Below are 18,441 nucleotides of genomic sequence, written 5' to 3' on the forward strand. Positions count from 1 at the left end.
GCAATTTTACCCGCCAACTGCGGATCCTCCATTCATTTTCACTCAAAAATACTCAGTGAGAGAAGACGCATGTCAATTCTGGTCTGTATATCTCTACTACACATTCCAAGCCCCATGTCTGCCTGGAGGCAACGACACGTTATTGACCCATATTCTCCTTTCTATCATGATGCGATGCACAAGTCACGCCAGAAATGTGATCTGTCCCTATTGTGTCCTGTAAAGGCAAAGAAGTGAAAAAATGATCTCCAAAGAGACCAGAGACTGTTCGGCGAATAAAAAAAAATCCCATGTCGCCGACAGTATGTAAAGAAGCAAAACTCCTCAACAATGTCTGGAAAAGTCAATGCGGTCGCCGCCGCAGAATGAAAAGACCTTCCGATGCGCCTTGTGTTTCCCATGATCATCAATCAACCACCTATTTACACAAACAAAAAAAAAAATGTTTACTTCCCATCTTTCTGATGGGGTGTAAGCGAAGAAAATAAAAAAATAAAGTCAAGTCTCGGTCTTCCTCTAAGACTGGGATATCAAACTGCCAAGGGTATAACCTCGAAAATGCAGAAGAAATTCAAAGAGACCGAACAGTGCTGACGATCTAAGCCTGACAAGCAGGGGCGTCGGCAAAGGTCGGCAAAAGTGTAGGAATCAGGATGGATGAAAGGTCGACCGCAGAAGAGACGGTCGGTGTTGCAACCGGCTGAGGTACAACCTCAGTAGGAACACCGACATCGGTAGAGGTCTGAAGAACTGTCGTACCCAACGAGGCTTGGGGAGTAACAGTAGAAATGATGACCGGAGTCGCGGTAATGACAGAAGAAGAAATGACCGTGCTCGCCACAGGCTGAGGCACAGCCTCAACATTAGAAGTCGCAATAACCTCAACTGGCATATTCGTGGTGGTGCCAGATCCAGAAGTGGAGGGAGCAAACGTAGACGGAATGCTAGCCTCTGTCGAGATCGTGCTGATGGGTGCAGCAGCGGTGCTCAAGGAAGGAGCTACGAGAGGGGGAAGGCCCAGGGATGGAACGACAACGATAGGGATGCTCATGGAAGTAGAAGCTGGGGCCAGAGAAGATGCCGTCGTTTTGCCCATAAGCGAAGCGATCATAGACGAGAGGTTGATAGTTGAAACCGGTTCAGTAGCAGCCACGGACGATGCACCATTGGGGATGATTGCGGTCTTGTTTCGATCCACGTCAGGAATGTCGGCCTACGACAAGGCTGACGAGAACTGGGCGAGGGTGGCGCAGAAGTTGTTACGGTTGTCCTTGTCAAGCGCGGCCGACTTGCCGTTGATGGTCAACATGTTGGTGCTTGCCTTGGTCGACAAGCCGAAGAGGCGCACGTTGGGAGACTGCTCCAGCGAAAGCATGTTCTGCTGGCAACTGGCAGTAGCCAGGCACGATTGACCGTAGTTCTCAAAGAAGGAGTAAAGGCCGGCACCGTACACAAAGACGTCCTTGGAGTCGACAGCCCGCAGACCCCAAGCCCTAGCACAGCCAGGTCCCTTGCCAGCACAAGACTGAGCAAAGTCGGGGTCCTTGAAGTTGGCATTGACGGTGAAGGGGGTGGTCGCCTCAGGGTTGCCTTGGAAGTAAGGAGTCTCGGTCTGGATCAGAGCCATGTAGACGTTGCTGGCGTTGACGGTTTGGTAGTTGTACAGGACGTTGTGCTCGCTCGAAGTTCCCCACATCCAAACAGGGCCCTGCTGGGACTCGATCAGGACACCGCGGCCGTTGAAGATGTTGATCTGCTGACTAGGGTCAGGGTCCGACTTGGCGAAGGGCTCGAGGTTGTGATCGGCGACCCAGAACCAGTTGTTCTCCATGTAGACCGACGCCTTCTCGGTGACGTGCATCAGCATGAAGGCGCCCAAGCAGTTCTCGACGGTAGCTTTGGTGGCGCCGGGATCGTTGGGCTGCTTCTTGCAGTTGTCGTACTCGAGCTTGGTACCCTTTGAGCCTCCGATGCGCACGTGGACGTCCCACATGCCGGCAGCACCTTGAGAAGCCTCCTTGAGGTTCCACTCGATCATGATAGCACCGGGCGCAGGACCAAGAGTCTGGAACATCAAGTCGCTCATCTCAACGGCACCGACTTCGCCAGGCTGGCCGACTTGGAAGACGGCACGGGGGTTTGCCTGATCCTGGAACTTGGAACCAGTGGCCATGATGTAGGGCCAGATCTCTCCCGTCATGCGAATGTTCTTGGGAACCTTGATGGTGTCGCTGACAACATATGCGCCGTGATCAAAAAAGATGACCTGTTCGGGAGTGGCCTTGTCAAAGATGGCTTGGATCGCGGCAGTGTCATCGCTCTTTCCGTCACCCTTGGCACCTGCGGCCTTGACAGACACAAAGTTGCCGACTGGGACAGTCTCGTATTGAGGCTTGCTGCGAGTGAACACCTTGCCCGTGGCCTTATTGAGGAGCACATCGGGGAGGTTGACAGCCGCTTGGGCAGCCTGGCTGGCTTTGCCATTGGCGAGGGCGTCCGAGTAGCTGCGTCCCTGCACAAAGGACTTGACGACCTGGTTTCCGGCCAAGATCTGAGCCTTGCTCTTGCCCTCGGAGATAGCAACAGGAACATTCTGGGTCATGTCAACATTCTGGAGGATGAGGGTACCGTTGGTCTCCGGGGAGGCTGGGTTGTAGGCAGTCTTGACGCCGATGGGCGTGTTCTTGATGACGCTGTCGAGAAGGAGCACAGAGCCGACGGTTTGCGAAGTGTCACCGTTGGCCATGTCGATGCCGACACCGCAGTTCTCGATGGTGACGTCCTGGAAGGTCCAAGCCCAGTTCCAGTTCATCATGATGGCAGTCTTGCAGTTGCGGAACGTCATGTTGCGGGTAGTGAACTGCTGGTTACCAAAGAACGCGCCGTATTCGCCGCCCTCAAAGACAAGGTCGGACATGAAGAGACCGGATCCGTTGTCCATGAAGATGCCGATCTGCTTGGTGTTCTCCTCGGTACGCATCTTGAAGTGGACGTTCTGCATACCAGCAGTCTGGGCAACCTGCAAGTGGATGCCAGCGCCACGGTCGGCCGGCATGCCCGTGAGGTCGATGACAAAGTTGCGAGTCGAACGGAAGAAGTTGTTCTGGTTCACCCACCAATTGAGGCCAGTCTCGTCGTAGGGATCAGTGTCAATCACGGCCATGCCCTCAAAGTTGGCAGCGGCCTTGAGCGTAGGGGGGTTCAGGGCATCTCCAATCATCTGAGTGTAGTAATAGGCGATGATTGGCTTGCTGACGACATAGGTTCCGGGAGGGAAGTAGACCAGTCCAGGTGTGGTGGTGCTAGAGTTGCAGCCCTGGCCGCAACGACCACCTTGCGAGATAGCAGTGTTGATGGCAGCCGTGTCGTCGCTGACTCCATCTCCCTTGGCTCCAAAGTCGCGGACGTTGCGGAAGACCTGGTAGCCTGGCTCGCCATAAGCGGCAGCGCCACGTCGCTGAAGGTTACCGAGCCACCAGCCTCCAGCGGCAGCAGGAGCAGCCGGGGCAGGAGCGGCCGCCTGAGGGGACGGGGCCGCGAGAGCCGGGCTGCTCAAAAGGCCAGAGGCCAGAATGAGCGAGGTGAAGGCTGATTTGAAGCCCATGGTGACCATAGACAACAAATCTCTTGTTAAACCCTTGATCTGTTCAGTGCGAACGAGTGCGAAAGCTTGAAGTGCTACCAGTAGCTGTGATTTTTGGAAATGCTTCGCGTTAGTCTTGTGATGGCCAAAGAATGCTGCATAAGAAAGTACTCAGCGAGTGAAAGAAGAGTGTAGTGAGAAGAGGAAGGCAGCGATCAGGTTATGCTGGGGAAGTTGAGATACTTGTATTTGTGGTGAGGGGGATGGGCAGGGCTTAGTTTCGCGGGTAGAAACAAACACAACCAAGGGCACGCGGGATATTGTGCGCGGTCCCCTCTTGAGAAAAAAGTGAGGGGGGAGCCTAGAGCAGCGCAATAATCAAAACACGCCGGAGTTATAGCGAATCGAAACGACTGTGATTTGCGCGCAGTGTCCAAAAGGCTACCATTGATTCACGCCACGTCTCAACTGCAACTTATGGGATGCAAAAACGTGTGTCAAGCAGCAAGTACACCGTTGGGTAGTTGGAAAAGTAACCGAGTACTGGGTATACCATAGGTTGTACTGCTGATAGAGGAACGGTAGAGGGGAGTATGTGATGCAGCATATGAGTAGACGCACACATCTGAGCTTAGACTCAGGTGCGGGCATGACAGGTCGTTCGGGCTTGTGCGCTTCTAGGGCTTTCGTCCCAAAGAAGAGGGCCGTGTTGCCTTCCTCATGCGCGAAGGAAGTACTGCTTGCGAGATGAAAGGAGGTGATGGGAAAGTGGGAGGAGTGGTGCAACAAAGTCCAAGATATCTGCCCGGGGTAGGGCGAGTATCAAAAGCAAAATCAAAGCAAAATGGAACGGACGTGAACACGCGACTTACGCTTCTCTGAATATGTCGGATTGTGATGAGATGGAATAGATTCGAATCGAATGCAGGCGATGCGCGGGTTGCAGTTGCGGTTGCGGTTGCGTTGCGAAGTTGTCGCAGAAGAAGAAAAATCACCGCCGGCGGGGCAGGAGGAAGGAAACAAGAGAGCAGAACAAAAAAGAACAAGACAACCCTGATGTCAAGGTGAAAAAGAGCGTAGTCGGTGGTGAGCCAGCAACAAAACTAGAACTGCCTTCGAGGGAAGGAGCAAACGGGTCCGTGTGTCCGGGTCCAAATCGTACTTGGTACTGATATCTGCCCGTAATTTTCCTGCGTACAGAGGTAGTAGGTAGATATGGTAGGTAGGAAGTTGCCAGTTGCTATCCGTCCCGTTTACAGTCCAACGTGAGATTGGCTGGCACACACACACACTCGTAAAAGCAGAAAGAAGGTAATAAATAAAATCAATAGAAAAAAAAAAAGAATGATAAAATCAGCGTCGATGCTGATTAGAATGTATGAGAAACCCCTCGTCGGCGCTTGACTTGACGTTAAAAGAGCAAGACGACGACGTTGACCCACGCTGGAGTAGAGGCAACTCATCACATCTTATATTGGCCGGTTGTGCTACCCCTTCAAGGCTACAGCTAATTGTTACTACTCCTACTAACACCGGGGTGGTACAAGGGGGCGTGCGTTGCGTGTGGTTGTCTGTTGTAGATGGATGGTTCACGCTCAGAAGGAGGCGGGCAAGGGACGGACGGGGGTGCAAGGGCCGCCGGATGGTAGGGTTGGCTTGTCGACGACTCACCGGGTGCGACAGGGAACTGTCACCCGATTTCAGTGCTCCCTGGTCTACTGGCTCCCCATTGACGACGTAGGTTCCTTGGCCCCCGTAGCAGCGTCTAAAAAATCAAAACGAGAACTAAAACGGCAGCGGTAGGCCGAGAGGGCTTTGTTTCTTACCCAGCCAGCTTGTTGTCTCTGATCCCTGTTGTCAAAGTGGGCGCCGATCTCTGTGCATTTCTGAACGGTATCCGTCTGCCGCTTGGCGTTGATCGGATTTGGCATTTGTGTGGGTGGCGGCAGAACCAGAATCTCCAGGCGGAGCTGATTGACTCGATACGGCTGACCCCCCTGGTTGCGTTTAAGACAAGGGGAGCTGGCATTCATGCACCCATGGTTTACGTGTTTTGGGGCAGCCATTCAGTTCAATTCTCCCTTGCTGGAGAGCGTGTTGCCTTGGTTCCTTGTTCATCCCGAAGCCCCAGTGGGCTGGCATCAACGTAGTTCTGCAGCAGCACTGCTGCTTTTGCTATCATTAGGCCTGGTCTGTCTGCATTCTTTGATTTTTTTTTTTTGCGCTCTTTCCCCTTCTTTTTAAATTAATTACTAATCTGTCACTCAAAGTCCAGATTGGGTCTCGACTTGATGAATGAGCCCTCTTTTGGCCCCGCAAGCCCGCAAGCCCCAAAGCTCGCATGCTGGGAATGGAAGCTCTGGTAGACATTTGCCCATCCATCGCAGGTCCAAGCTTCCCGCCGTCTCGGTGGCCTCCGAATACGTACCCGGCTCAGCATATCCCCCCCACTCAAACCCCCATAACTGTGATCCGTGCCAGGCCAGTCATGAACAGAAATACCCATTCGCTAAGCTAACTTCGTCCCAAAAATAAACAGTGCCGTTTAGCACTCATCGTAATTCCAAAACCCCAAACTTCAGGAGGGAGGGGAAGAAACAAAGTACTATGGTACAGTAAGAATAGACAAGGCAGGCAGAGGTATTCAAGCTACATCGGATGAACAAATACGATTGGGGAAAACTTGAAGCCGTTCAAGGTTTTTAGGGCCCGAGACTGGGGAACGTGAGGGCAATAAAAATTCAGGGGTTCGAGCTCTTTAGCAGCTAACCGCTGCCTCATACAAATTGCTTCGAAAGTGGGGTGTGGGCAAGACATAGAGAGATAGAGAGAGGAGAGGTCCAAGTATGCAGCTTGGCAGGCACAAGCAGCTATCATTACCCGGTGGGGGCAGAAATTCCCCCGTTGAGTAAAGTCGCAAAGGGTTTGACGCGCTTTGGGCTGCGGTGCTACCCTCCACTACCCACAATCCAGCAATAGCAACGCACCGTTGGCCTGTGATCGAGCCATAGTCAGACAAGCAAATTTCCCATTGTCGACTCCCATGGTCCTATGAACATACGAAATCCTTTGCTTGGATCGCCCCTGGTTGTGGTTCCTCTGGTAGAGAGCTTGGGGTAACAGTTCCGCTTTTTCAGGTACATCCACGTCATTTGAGTGATACCACTGCACACATAAAATGAGCACCAGATGAGATTGAGGGACTCGGAGATGGGGTAGCATGTCTGTCATCTGGTCCCTTTGCTACCTATTGTCCACGTTGTTCCATGCTTGTCCTGAAGCAAATACCGGAAGGATCCCGCGTGAGCTTGAATGAATGGCCGAGGCAACCTCTTCCAGCCACTCGCCGCTTTTTTTTTTCTTTTCTTTTGCCAAAAAAATTCTTCGCCTCATCATGGCAGTTATCATGGCCAGTATGTCTGTGTGGAGGCAGGCGGCTCGTTTTGAAACACGCGGTGGCACAAGTGGCGGTTCATAACTGCGCAAGTGGCGTTGCATATCAGTGAACAACGAGTGAAAAATGTTAGTTACAAGGTGGTATTTTCCCTCTCTTCAACTCTAGCCCTCCCTTGCCACGTTTATGGCTTGTGTGTTGTATGATTGATAGAGGTATTTTACTTGTTTATCAAAACAAAATGAGAAGATGAGAATCTTCATCTTCAAAGGACTTGCATATGCCAAGGTTCTGCGACGGAATTTTGAATGCTTGGACTGAAGATCCTCCCCATGAGTTCGGACTTTATTTCCCTGTCGCGGCCAGAGAATCCCCCATTTCTGCCATGCGACCGAATTGGACGCACGGTCACTTGCTTTATCGGCAGGCCGGCATTGCTATGTGTCGGGGGGGTTGTATCTAATATATTCGAATCTGGCCGACAAGGGAAGGTGTTTTGAACCACCGACCCTATCCCGGGCTTGTCAAATCACCTCGCCTTGATCCTATTCAGGTTACGCGCCTGCTAAAATTGCAAAGGCACTGGGTCTAGGCCGATTTTATCAGAAGGCCAGATCAAGAAAGAAGAGAGAAAAAAAAAAAAAAAAAAAAAGAAGCGTGCTCCAGTAAGCGCTGATCCATTCCAATCGCGCAACCCTTCCCTCTCTTTCCCCCCACTACTTCTTGATGTTTCGAAACACATCTCGCCCACCCCGTGACAGGGGTCTCCTTAAAAGTCGTTTTTTGGGGTTTTTTTTCTCCGGGAGGGACGACATTACAGCCCCCGACTTTTGTCGCCTCCCACTCTCTCGCCAAGCGCACTGCGCCTTGCGCAACAAGATAAAAAAGAACTTTTCCCCACAATCCAACAGTTCATCCCCAGCCAGTCGTTGGCCCCCCCTTACCCACCTCACTTTGCTTTAAGCGGTAGATGAACAAGTTCATGCACGCTTGAAGGAAAGTGCAAGTGGTGGCGAACAACTTCCCCTGGTTGACAACGTCGTTTTTGTCTTCTTTTTTTTTTTCCTTTTTGCATTCTTGGTACCGGGCTCGTCTGATGTTTCTTTTTTAGCCCTTGTTGAAATCTTAATATCTTGTTCATTCGCGTTCCCTCCTTCTCTATTTACTACACACCTTTGCGGCAAAACCAGACAATGGGCGGCCCGCCCTCGCAGCCCATGTAGTTTATTTAGGCCCTTGGTTGGATATATGTACGTGTGGGCGTTGAGTTTGCTGTCAAAGTCACAATCTGTATGCCGACATCCGGGAGCATGCATGGGACGAACTTTTTTTTTTTTTGTCTTTTGGGAGGGGCGGCAGCAACCACCCGACCCAAACCCACCGAAAAAAAAAAAAAGCCCGACTAGCTTTTCTACCATTTACACACACAAAAGGGGTAAGACTCGTACTGCATTCGGCCGATGGTTTCCCCAAGGAATAAAAAAAAAAAAAACAAAGCGCTATGTTTTTATACCTCGTAGTGTCAGGATTGGTTGGTAGTCTAGAAATAAGCGTTTAGCAATACATACACAGCCTTGTCCGGATTAGGTTGTAAACAGAGATCGTCAACTCCGCTTTGACATGACTTGCATTGTACCCGTCCACGAGGTCCTACGGGAGTTTTGGATGTTTACTAGGTTTCTAGTTTCTAGAAATAGACCTAGAATCAGCGTAGGATGCTGTTCAATCTGACTAAGACATGGTGTCCTTTTTTTGTTTTGGGCCTTGAGGGGATTTTATACGGGAATAATAGGGACAAAGAAAGAACATAAACACTAAATACAAAACCTTTGACAAAACCATCCGCATAGGCCTGGTCTAGGTACGTAAGCGTGAGACCAAAGACAAAGAATATCGGACATTGTTACAAGATATCCCCGACACGATGAATAGAATCCCGCTTCATTGTTTCCCTGATGTCCTCCTATTAGTCTTCGCCTACCTGTGAAACAAGACCGAAGACGTGCCGGTGCACATACATACACGTCGAGTCTAGACCTACTGCTATCCGTCAGTTAGCTTCCTGATTCTGGCGCATCCGCTACTTTAACCGAACCTTGCATCTATGTACTCTTTATCTCTCCAATTCCGTTGAAGGACGTTTTTTTTTTCTTGTCAACAATGCACAAGCAAAGAAATGAAAGCTGTCGTTTCATCTTTTTGGCCACGGCTACATGCGTGTCTGTGTTATTGTGCATGCACCCTGTATGCTTGCGTGTTGTGCATGGAAATACCCCTTCGAGAAGGCGACTGGCATTATCAAGTGTAACCCAAGACTAGGTAACTGTCCGATAGCAATGAAGAATAGCTAGATCTATGCAGTGTAGAAGAAAACTATCACAATATCCCAAAAAAGAGGCTTCCTTCCGATGATAAACAAACAACAAAAACAAATGAAAAGCAAAAAGATGCTAGCTCAGAAGCTCCTGGTATGCAATGTAAACCAGGGGATATATGCCCCCGTAACGTGGGAAACACAGCCGTGTCCCACTGAGGAGCATTCTATGTGCTCCTCCAAGATATGTCGTTATCCAACTTTTTTTCGCTGATAGACTGGGATCCGCCCATGCAGTACAATGGGTAAGGTGACCAAAGTACCCGCCAAACGTGGCGATTATTAGATGGTCAACCTGAGATGGTCAACCGAGATGGAATCTCTGGTGTTCCTCGTCACAACACACAAAACACATATCGCCCACAACGCTGCGGACAACGCCTTCTAAATGTAACCAACACGGCCGCTGTCACGCTGATCGCAGCTCTCCAGCGCCTCGATGCCCGGGATGCCCTTGCCAAAGTCCATAACCAAGATCTTGGGGTCCTGCCCCGTCGAGATGATGCGCCTGTAGTCGCTCTTGGCGCTGAGGACCCAGCTGGCGTGCCACCTGGGGAAGTGCAGCAGCTGCCTGCCCGTCTCCATGTCGAAGACCATGATGTCCGTATCGTAGCTGCCGCTGACCAGGCGCCCGCTGACCGAGTCGATGTGCAGGCTGCGGACGAGGTTCGTATGGGCCGCCACCTCGCGCACGCACTCGCCCGTGTTGGCGTCCCAGACCCGGATGGTGCGGTCGTTGCCGGCCGAGGCGACGTACCTGCCGTCCTCGCTGAACTGCGAGCAGGCCAGGCCCTTGGTGTGGCCGGCAAACTCGCGGATGCACGTGCCCGTGCTGATGTTCCACAGCTTGACCTTGAAGTCGCCCGAGCAGCTCACGATGGTGTTGCCGCGCATCTGCACCGCGTTGACGGGTCCGGCGTGCCCACGTAGTTGTCGGAGCAGCTCGCCGGTCTCGCGGTCCCACACGCAGATGGACACGTCCTTGGAGCACGTCACAATGTACCGGTCGTCAAACACCAGGTCCAACACGGCCGCCGAGTGGTGCTGCAGACGGCGGATGGGTCGGTAGCCCGACGTGATCGAGTGCACGATGCACGTCGAGTCGGAACTGCCCGTTACCAGGATTCGGTCGTCGTATTGCAGGCACAGAATCGAGGCGTTGTGGTGGTTCGGGAAGGTCAGCGTCGCCGGGAAGGACGGGTTCGCCCTCGGGCTGGCCTCCGTGGTGGCGAAATGAGTTGGTTGTCCGTTGGCGTCACACAGAACGTTCTGTTCGCGGACGATGTCAGGAGGACCAATGACATATCGGCAAGATAGCGTGTGCATGTCCCAAACCCTGATGGTCTTGTCTCGAGAGCCTGTAATGATTTTCGACCTACAGAGACGCGCGCGCGCGCCGTCAGTACAACGTTTTTCCACTGGGGAATACATCAAAAAAGCACTCACTCGTCAAACTGCAGACAGTAGATACTATCGGTATGCCCATTCAGGTACACGGGACTGGCATTGCCCGTCTTCCACCTCCTGTTCAGTTCCACCCTCGCCCTGTAGATTTCCTTCCAGTTGTTCTCCGGTCGGACATGAGGAACGCCGAGTCCAGCGCCAGGCTTGACTTGGCCTCCTGTGGCGAACGTGCTGGTCATGCTGCGCAGGAAAGACTTGCGCCAGATGTAGCTGTGACCAGTCACATGTTTCCATGGGCTGGATACACGTTCGGCGGTTGCGAGATCGGTGTAGTCGAGGTATGAAAGCACCTCCAGAGCCAGCTCCAGGGGCAAATGTGCGATGAAGTCCACACGAGGGATTCCATCGGCCATCTGAACGCTTCCGGTGGCCGAGCCAGCACGCGTCAGACCACCACCAGACAGTCGTTGCCTGTCCATGGTGTAGGTCCCGCTTGCATGCTGGGCCAGGTCGAGTCGAGAATCGGTCTTGTCGCGTTCGGATTCGGACTCGGTAGCCGTGACCGCGATGCCAATGCCACTTTCACCGTCGTTGCTGTGTGTCAGGCTGTAATGAGGATGGTTGGGATTACTAGTGCCCAGGCCACTGCTGCCCTTGGCCAAGTTGACTGCCCACTCTGCAGGTGTCATTGAGCGGAGCACGTCGGCGTTCATGGCAGCGTCCGCGGCCGCAGCCCGGGCTGCTCCTCCGGTATTCCTGGGAATTATCGGCGGAGCACCGCCGTTGCCCGGCACGGGGCTTGTGAACAAGGCCGAATTTCGTGAATTATCCATGTTCTCAAACAAGTTTCCGCTAGACCGTCGGAAGCTTGTGGCCTGACGCAGTCGACGCCATGTGGAGGAAGAATGTGATGTAGACGGGCGCACCGACTCCTGTTCCGACGTGTAACGGGGTGCTCGGAAAGAGACCGGAGGACCTCGCTTTTGCCTAGGTTGCGCCTGGTGATGTTGCTGTTGTTCTTCACGATTCTGTATATCCAAGGAGGGTGATCTCAGGTGTCCGTGTGCTGAGCGCAGGAAGCGGCGAACCGCATGCTCATGCTCTTCACCTGTGCTCGTAGCAATGGAAGACCGGCGGGAGACAACGCGCTTCAGGGAGACGGAGGCGCGACGGATCATGCCCCTAACTTTGCCCTTGCCTTTGCCATTGCCACTGCCATTGCCATCGTCATCGGTGTCTATCGCAGCGGATTCGTTGTTGCTGTGGCTCCCAGCGTGCCACTCGCCGTTGCTGGCACGTCGCGCATTGTCCAGGACCATGTCGGCAAGAGGTGCTGCGAAATCGTCTGCGGTAGTCGTTCCAAACACGGCGGACTTTGGTCGTTGCCGCCAGCCCAGTGAGTTGCTCATGCTCCGAAGACGAGAAGGACGGCGTGTGGGAATTGAGGCGGTGGGAGGAGGGGGTCGTGATGAAGACACTTCTGGCTCGTGGTCAGATTCCGAGTCGGCTTCGTCGTGTCGCGGCAGTGGATGAAAATCGTCAGGATTCGTCGGCAGCATGACTTGCCGTCCGCTATTGGGAGTGTCAGATGTGGTGGTCTGGGTAGGGGCCCAATCCGGGATGGTATACGCGTGGGCAGCCATGTTGAATAATGGCAGGCCCTCCAAGAAAATGTCAAATGCTGTCTATAAGCAAGCAAGACTTGGCGGGATGGTGTCTCAAGCGTCGCCCCAAAGAAAAAAAGAAAAAAGGGGACCAAAGAAGTAACAAAGGAAACAGAAGAAGCAAGTAGCGCGAGAGGCTAAGATCCCTCAAGCATGGTCTAAAACTAAATCCGCAGCAGCAACCAAGATGTGGAGCAACGCGGGTGGATGAGAAAATTGTTGTTGTATTGGGGATTATTTAATTTTGGCGATTGTTGTTGATGCCTGTCTGTTCTGTCTGGTCTGGTCTGGTCCGGTCCCTGGAACTTGGCCTCCCTTTCCAGACCCGTTCGGGCTGACAGTCCGAAATCTGGAGACGACCTTGTTTGGGTGCGTGCATATAGCATTCGCACTGTATCCTCTCCAAGGTTGGTGCCCAGCTGACACTGTAAGTCCAAGACAAGGACAAGAGGGGAGGAGGACGAAGTGGATGGGTGTGGTACAAAAGGCGAGAGTGATGAGGCTTGGGGCAAAAAGAAAAGGGGATGGGAGAGAAAAAAAAAAAAAAACATGTCGTTGCTACCGCATTGACTCGTTTCCAACCGCACCTTCTACTACTGTAACTCCATCTCTCTCTCTCCATAGGTTGCATCTGTCAGGGCTGCGACCTTAAGGGGTGCCAAGCCTATTCTGTGCAAATCAATTGTCGCTTCCTGTGATCAACAGCTACTGCTACTGTAGAACTAGTTCTAATGTACGCCTGTAGCCAACCAAGTACAACTGTATAAAAGCTATGCCTATGCTATGAAAATTCATCTACTGCTAGCTGCATGTGGGTTGCAGTTGGACTGCATACCGATTGTTAAATTGTCAACGAGTCCATCAGCCCAATGCTGTCCGTCTGTGTCAGCGCCTCTCTCATTACCGAGGAATTTTTATTGCACACAAGCCCGTACAGCCAGCCATTGTGAATGATTTTTTTTCTCTTTTTTTTTTCTGCTCCCAACATCAAGGGTCGACCTTGAACACTCAATAGCCAAAGCGCCTCCGAGACCCGGACAGAGCTCAGGCCGTCGGTCTATTTGCTTCTTGTTCATTGATGAATACGTCTCGAAATGGGCCACCATCACGAAATCTAAGCAACGTGCAACCCTGATCATATTTCCGCGGTTATGTCGGCCGATGTATATTATGTTGTTCTTGTGTCTGCCTGATGTTTAGCGCTTAGAGGCGGGCACTCCGCCCGACGACAGCATGCAAGCTTCTGCAGCTTTGGCTGTGAGCAGCGGGGTTTGTCTCTTTTTTTTTTTTTTCCTCCTCATAATCTCTCCCACATGGGCACAACGATTTATGTCAAGTTCTATTGGAGAGCGTAAGCTCGGTCATTACCTTGTGTCAGGAAGTGTCTGTGCCATGCGACTTAGGATCGATACGATGCGACAAGCTGCGTGACATTCCGGTTGGTGTGTGAATCTGCGAGTCAATAATGAAAACTAGACCAACTTGAACTGTCAGTGATCTGCCCATTCTAATGCCGCCTTCCCGACAATGCCAAGGACTGTTGAGATCCAGCCTCTATTCAAACCCTGATTTGTTGTATCTAACGTCTCGATGTGATTTTGTTTTCCTGGCAGGCCAGCAATATTCATTCTATTTTCGGGGCTTGGTCTCTATTGCTTGAAGGGCGCAGGCGCATTGCCTGGGCGCATGGCCGGCAGTTTCTTTTTACTTCTTCTACTGACATCGGATAGCCAGTACGTAGTTTCCTCTACTACATATCACTTCTCGGATTCATGCACAATTGTATAAACTCGCGTCAAGATTTAAATTCTTGACGTCAGGCCTTCTCTGCGATTCGACCCATATCAGATCGATTGGGATGTCGGGATGAAAGCGCCCGGCAGAAACGAGTCAGAACAAATGTTGGTTACCAGAAAATCAGAACCGGTGGCCGTTGGACAACGTCATGAGCTTCATACAGTTCCAGTATTAAACTAGTTCCAGCTTCTGGACTCAAGTGGGCTTTGTTTCTTACGTCTTGGGGTAGCACCGACTCCTTGATATTCGTAACCTACCGAACTGTGGCGGAGGACATCGGAAGATGCCAAGCCCCCCGGGTGTCCCATGTGGCCGCACCCTTCTGTACCTAGTTAAGGACAGCCACTAGTCTTCTGCGGCGCTACCGAATCAAAGAAGAAGCGGATCTCGATGCCTCCCGGTGAAAATCAGCGCGTCTAATAGCATCTAAAGACGAGACTATTTAATGTTGTGCGACTGCTCAAATTGGCTATCCGATAATCGGCCTGCATGCCAGTGGCGTAGAGTGCCCCATTCCATTCCGACATAGTGTCTACTTCTTTATTCATGTCACAAGGCCTCGTGGCGCAACGGTAGCGCGTACGACTCCAGATCGTAAGGTTATCCGTTCAAATCGGGTCGGGGTCAGCTGTTCCGCAGCAACATATCTTTTGTCTTTTGTCGCACCTCGGAAGTTGTGTGTGGTCTCTATCTGTGTCTGCGTATGTGTTGTAAATAAGTAAGGTTCGTGTATGATGCCGGACTTTGTGCATCCGACAACTTACTTTTGCTTCTCGCACATAGTTGTTCGTTTATCCTGCCCCTAGATGTTTCTTTTCACACTAACTCTTTCTTTTTCCCAACCCCCTTGACATCTCAGTGGCACCCCAAGGGAGTCTGGGCTCCATATGCATGCCCCTCATGTGGATCGGCTACAGGTCAAAAACGTTCCCGGTTCCAAGAACAAAACCATGTTGGTCTCCCTGCCGTTTGACTTGAATTTCTCCAACCTATCACCAACATGTTCTTTTAAGCCTAACTTGCCTGCTTAGTCAATACATACACATCAAAACTCAATATAGAAAAGGTTGTATAGTGGAACCATGCTTACCGTCCGGCTTCATGTGGTCATTTCATGATAGGTAATTTCACGTCAACTCAATATCGCTGTTAATGTTGGCAGACTAGGGATAGTCGACTTACAGTCGATCATCGCCAAACGGAGGACTGGTATCTTTATGGTTTTCTTGTATAGAATATTCATGATCGGTTCGCAAAATCATATCCAAGTCTCACCTTGACCAAACCGCAAATCTTGAAATCGTAGGAACTCCCGGGATGTAAACACAACTCCCATAACTCCCATATCGATTTCCATCTCCAGAAAGCCTATATAGTCAGAGATGGCTTACCTTGTCTCCGTAACCACTGTCGCATTCATCCAAGGACTCCAGCCAGGAAAAAAAAAAAAAAAAAAGTCGTTTCCTGATTCCTCATACCGGGACAGAACATGTCTTATTGAATAATACCATCAAGGACGTTTCCCCGTACCCGGCGATGGGCACATGGACGGAAACGCAGAACACGTCTATCTGCTCGACATTGTACGACGCCCCGCTCATGTGAGTAAACGTTGTCGATGAGCAATGGACAGCACTGAGTTGCCGCCGAGTCTTAAGGATCCGATTGTGTTTTGGTGCTTTTCTTCGCGCCAGCCCATCGACGGACTCTTGCTTCCGTTGGGCGTGTAGACATGGCTATTTGCCACAGCAAAACGCACGAGTATGTCAAAAAACTGGTCACAACAATCAAAAACATAATGGAGATTAAATGTCGCATGTCCGATGACTGTAACGGGTCAACAGCTTGGTGACCCCTTTCGCCCTCAGGCGCATCACAGCGGCCAACTCTACTGGCGTGGTATCACCTGTAATATAAAGATCCACAAGGCCTTTTTTCCCTTGGAGATCGCGTTGGTTGGTCGCCTTTTCGTTGGCTGGTAGCGCAATCGTCGCCTTCATGGCTGCTACTCTGTACTCTGCACCTTGCTTCAATCTCAGCTGTTCGGTTTTAGTTGGCTTGCATAAACCTCTCCGTCGTTGTTAAAGCGGTTATACTTTCATGTCTGATCCCAAGTCCAATTGCCACTTCATCTTGACCGACATGTGATGCCGTGCTTTTGTGATAAGCTTTCACATCTGGTGACCTGTATCTTGACTGCCATTACAATCGCACACACTGACATCTGACTCCGGCTAGTCCATCACCGCGACTCCTTTATTTCGAGGCCCTGTGGTCTATCTGACAAGATTTACTTACCAGCACTCATGGGAACAAAATCCAAATCAACACGGCTAGGACAAGGGCGTGGCTAGATGAAGTTGCTTGGAACAAGAATGACAAAGACAGTGAGTGATCTCCGCGCAAGCTACATCACAAGCCGACATGCCTTCAGATGAATTATTTGGTGGAGCGGACTTTCAGAAGGCGTGCAAAGCTGTTATCGCCGCTCTTCATCGTCTACATGTCTGACTTCAGGGGTGGAAAAGGTGAAGCTGCGACCATCTGTTGACTCGCTGGGGGATTTTAACCCCCTCGCTTGACCGACACCACATCTAGCACAGTTGCCAGACGAGAAGACGCATCAAGAGACGGCAACGGCCATGTTTCCGCACCAGAAGATACGTGTACCTTTACCGCAGTTTTGGCACCACGGCCGTGAAAATGACGATTTAAACACTAGGCTTGTCGCTCATCAGACAATGAATACTTGAAGAACCGGCGGGATATGTGTGGTTTTCTTGCTGCTCCGACAAAGACTTTTCAATGACGCCTATCCTGAGCCCGGATAGTCTCAGTCCGGGGCTCCAGAGCCTGCAAGGAAATATGCCGCGTTGATGTCTGCAGTCCTCTACAAACTTAGTTTTCATAGGATATGATCTTTACGGGAAGATGAAATATGGCGATATCAGTTTGGCCGGGCGTCCAGCCACGGAAAACATAAGCATTATCCTTCAGTTCGCCAGCGTCCCACTATCCGTGCTGCCAAAGCAAAAACAAAACCTTCAACATGGCGGACGAATGTTTCATCGCGCTGGTGGAAATGCACATGACGCAGCTCGTCTTCCACGACAAATGGCCTGGCCGGTTTCGAAGATGACTGCCAGAACAAACACGTCGCCCGTCAGCCGTGCCGCAGGCGGGTCAAGAAGGGCAAGCTTTCGACGTATGGCTTTACAAGCGACAAAATGGGGTTTACCTTTCGCGACAGACCACCAATGTGCCAGCTCCTGCTCCTGACGGCGACGGCTCTTTCGGGTGGTGGTGCGACGGCCTTGGATCCCGTCAGCATCCTGCTTTACGACGGCGATGAAACCGCGGCTGTGATGAGCTGCGAGTTCGCGTACGTCGGGCCTGCGCAGTTCGCCTAAAACATTTCAGTTGATGCTGCTGGATCAACCCGGATGTGTGTGGCAGAGGGACTTGCAAAGATGAATGCGGGTCTACGAGCCGCATCTCGAGACATCTCTACGTGCCATGGGTGGGAGCATGAAGCAGGGATCCACAGGCAGTAGGGCGACCTCGGCCACGCAGAATATACGAGAGAAAGCCGGAGGACCGGCCCGTTCTGATGAGACTACACAGCGTGAGGGAAATGGGAGCTTTTGACGCAATGTTTTGGACATGGCAGTGGAGCAGCGATGGCGGGCGGACGAGACTGCAGCTCTTGACGGACGAACGGAGCAGGTTACGATGGATGGAGCAGTTTCTGAAGCACAAGATGGAGGCTTCTAGACCGAGTGTCCCGGTGGAATGGAACAGGGCTGAGGCGGCAATGCACCTGTCGGAAATGCTGTTGGAGCGGTTGTGGCTGGGGCTTGTTTGCGTTGATGCAGACTTGTGGGATGGCCTGGGCATCCCGGTCTGCGGTAGAAGAGGCCATCTTAGCATTCGGGGATTGATATCGCCAAGTTTATATGTGGATCATATGAGGCCCGGGCGTAATGAATAAAATGTATCTTTATAGTTTTAAAATAGTACAAAAGCTATGTTGACATAATGTTTGTAGTTCAAATATGACTAGGTAGCCACCGCGATGAGACACCAGCCTGAACGTCCAATATCAAACCCTATTTGTCAAGTTCTGAAACCCATCTGTTTACAAAGCGCAGCCACCCACCCCCCTTCTCCCTCTCAACAGCAGCTACTACTACATCCATGCCTTTTCCCGAACCAACCCCCCCCC

The 18,441-nt window shown here is 51.6% G+C and overlaps 4 protein-coding genes across 4 annotated transcripts in view; 2 read left to right on the forward strand and 2 right to left on the reverse strand.

The window, feature by feature from the left end:
- Positions 1-598: 598 nt before the first annotated feature.
- PpBr36_08895 (uncharacterized protein) lies at positions 599-3,604 on the reverse strand (the record flags this gene model as incomplete). The annotated part of the gene is made up of 1 exon (XM_029896020.1): positions 599-3,604. The coding sequence occupies one exon, from the start codon at positions 3,602-3,604 to the stop codon at positions 1,214-1,216; it is 2,391 nt and encodes a 796-aa protein (XP_029747546.1). The 3' UTR covers positions 599-1,213.
- Positions 3,605-9,735: 6,131 nt separating this feature from the next.
- PpBr36_08896 (uncharacterized protein) lies at positions 9,736-12,398 on the reverse strand (the record flags this gene model as incomplete). The annotated part of the gene is made up of 2 exons (XM_029896021.1): positions 9,736-10,726; positions 10,798-12,398. The coding sequence occupies 2 exons, from the start codon at positions 12,396-12,398 to the stop codon at positions 9,736-9,738; spliced, it is 2,592 nt and encodes an 863-aa protein (XP_029747548.1).
- Positions 12,399-16,640: 4,242 nt separating this feature from the next.
- PpBr36_08897 (uncharacterized protein) lies at positions 16,641-16,969 on the forward strand (the record flags this gene model as incomplete). The annotated part of the gene is made up of 2 exons (XM_029896022.1): positions 16,641-16,721; positions 16,820-16,969. The coding sequence occupies 2 exons, from the start codon at positions 16,641-16,643 to the stop codon at positions 16,967-16,969; spliced, it is 231 nt and encodes a 76-aa protein (XP_029747547.1).
- Positions 16,970-17,473: 504 nt separating this feature from the next.
- The window catches only part of PpBr36_08898 (uncharacterized protein), a gene marked incomplete at its 5' end in the record, with an annotated part of 1,337 nt that continues 369 nt past the window's right edge, over positions 17,474-18,441 (forward strand). The window contains 2 exons of the mRNA XM_029896023.1: positions 17,474-17,598; positions 17,841-18,123. Of these exons, the coding sequence (XP_029746825.1) occupies positions 17,474-17,598; positions 17,841-18,123 (408 nt within the window). The remainder of the gene's footprint in view (positions 17,599-17,840; positions 18,124-18,441) is intronic.

Source organism: Pyricularia pennisetigena, chromosome 5, assembly GCF_004337985.1.
Source record: "Pyricularia pennisetigena strain Br36 chromosome 5, whole genome shotgun sequence".
In the NCBI taxonomy this organism is placed as follows: Eukaryota; Fungi; Ascomycota; class Sordariomycetes; order Magnaporthales; family Pyriculariaceae; genus Pyricularia; species Pyricularia pennisetigena.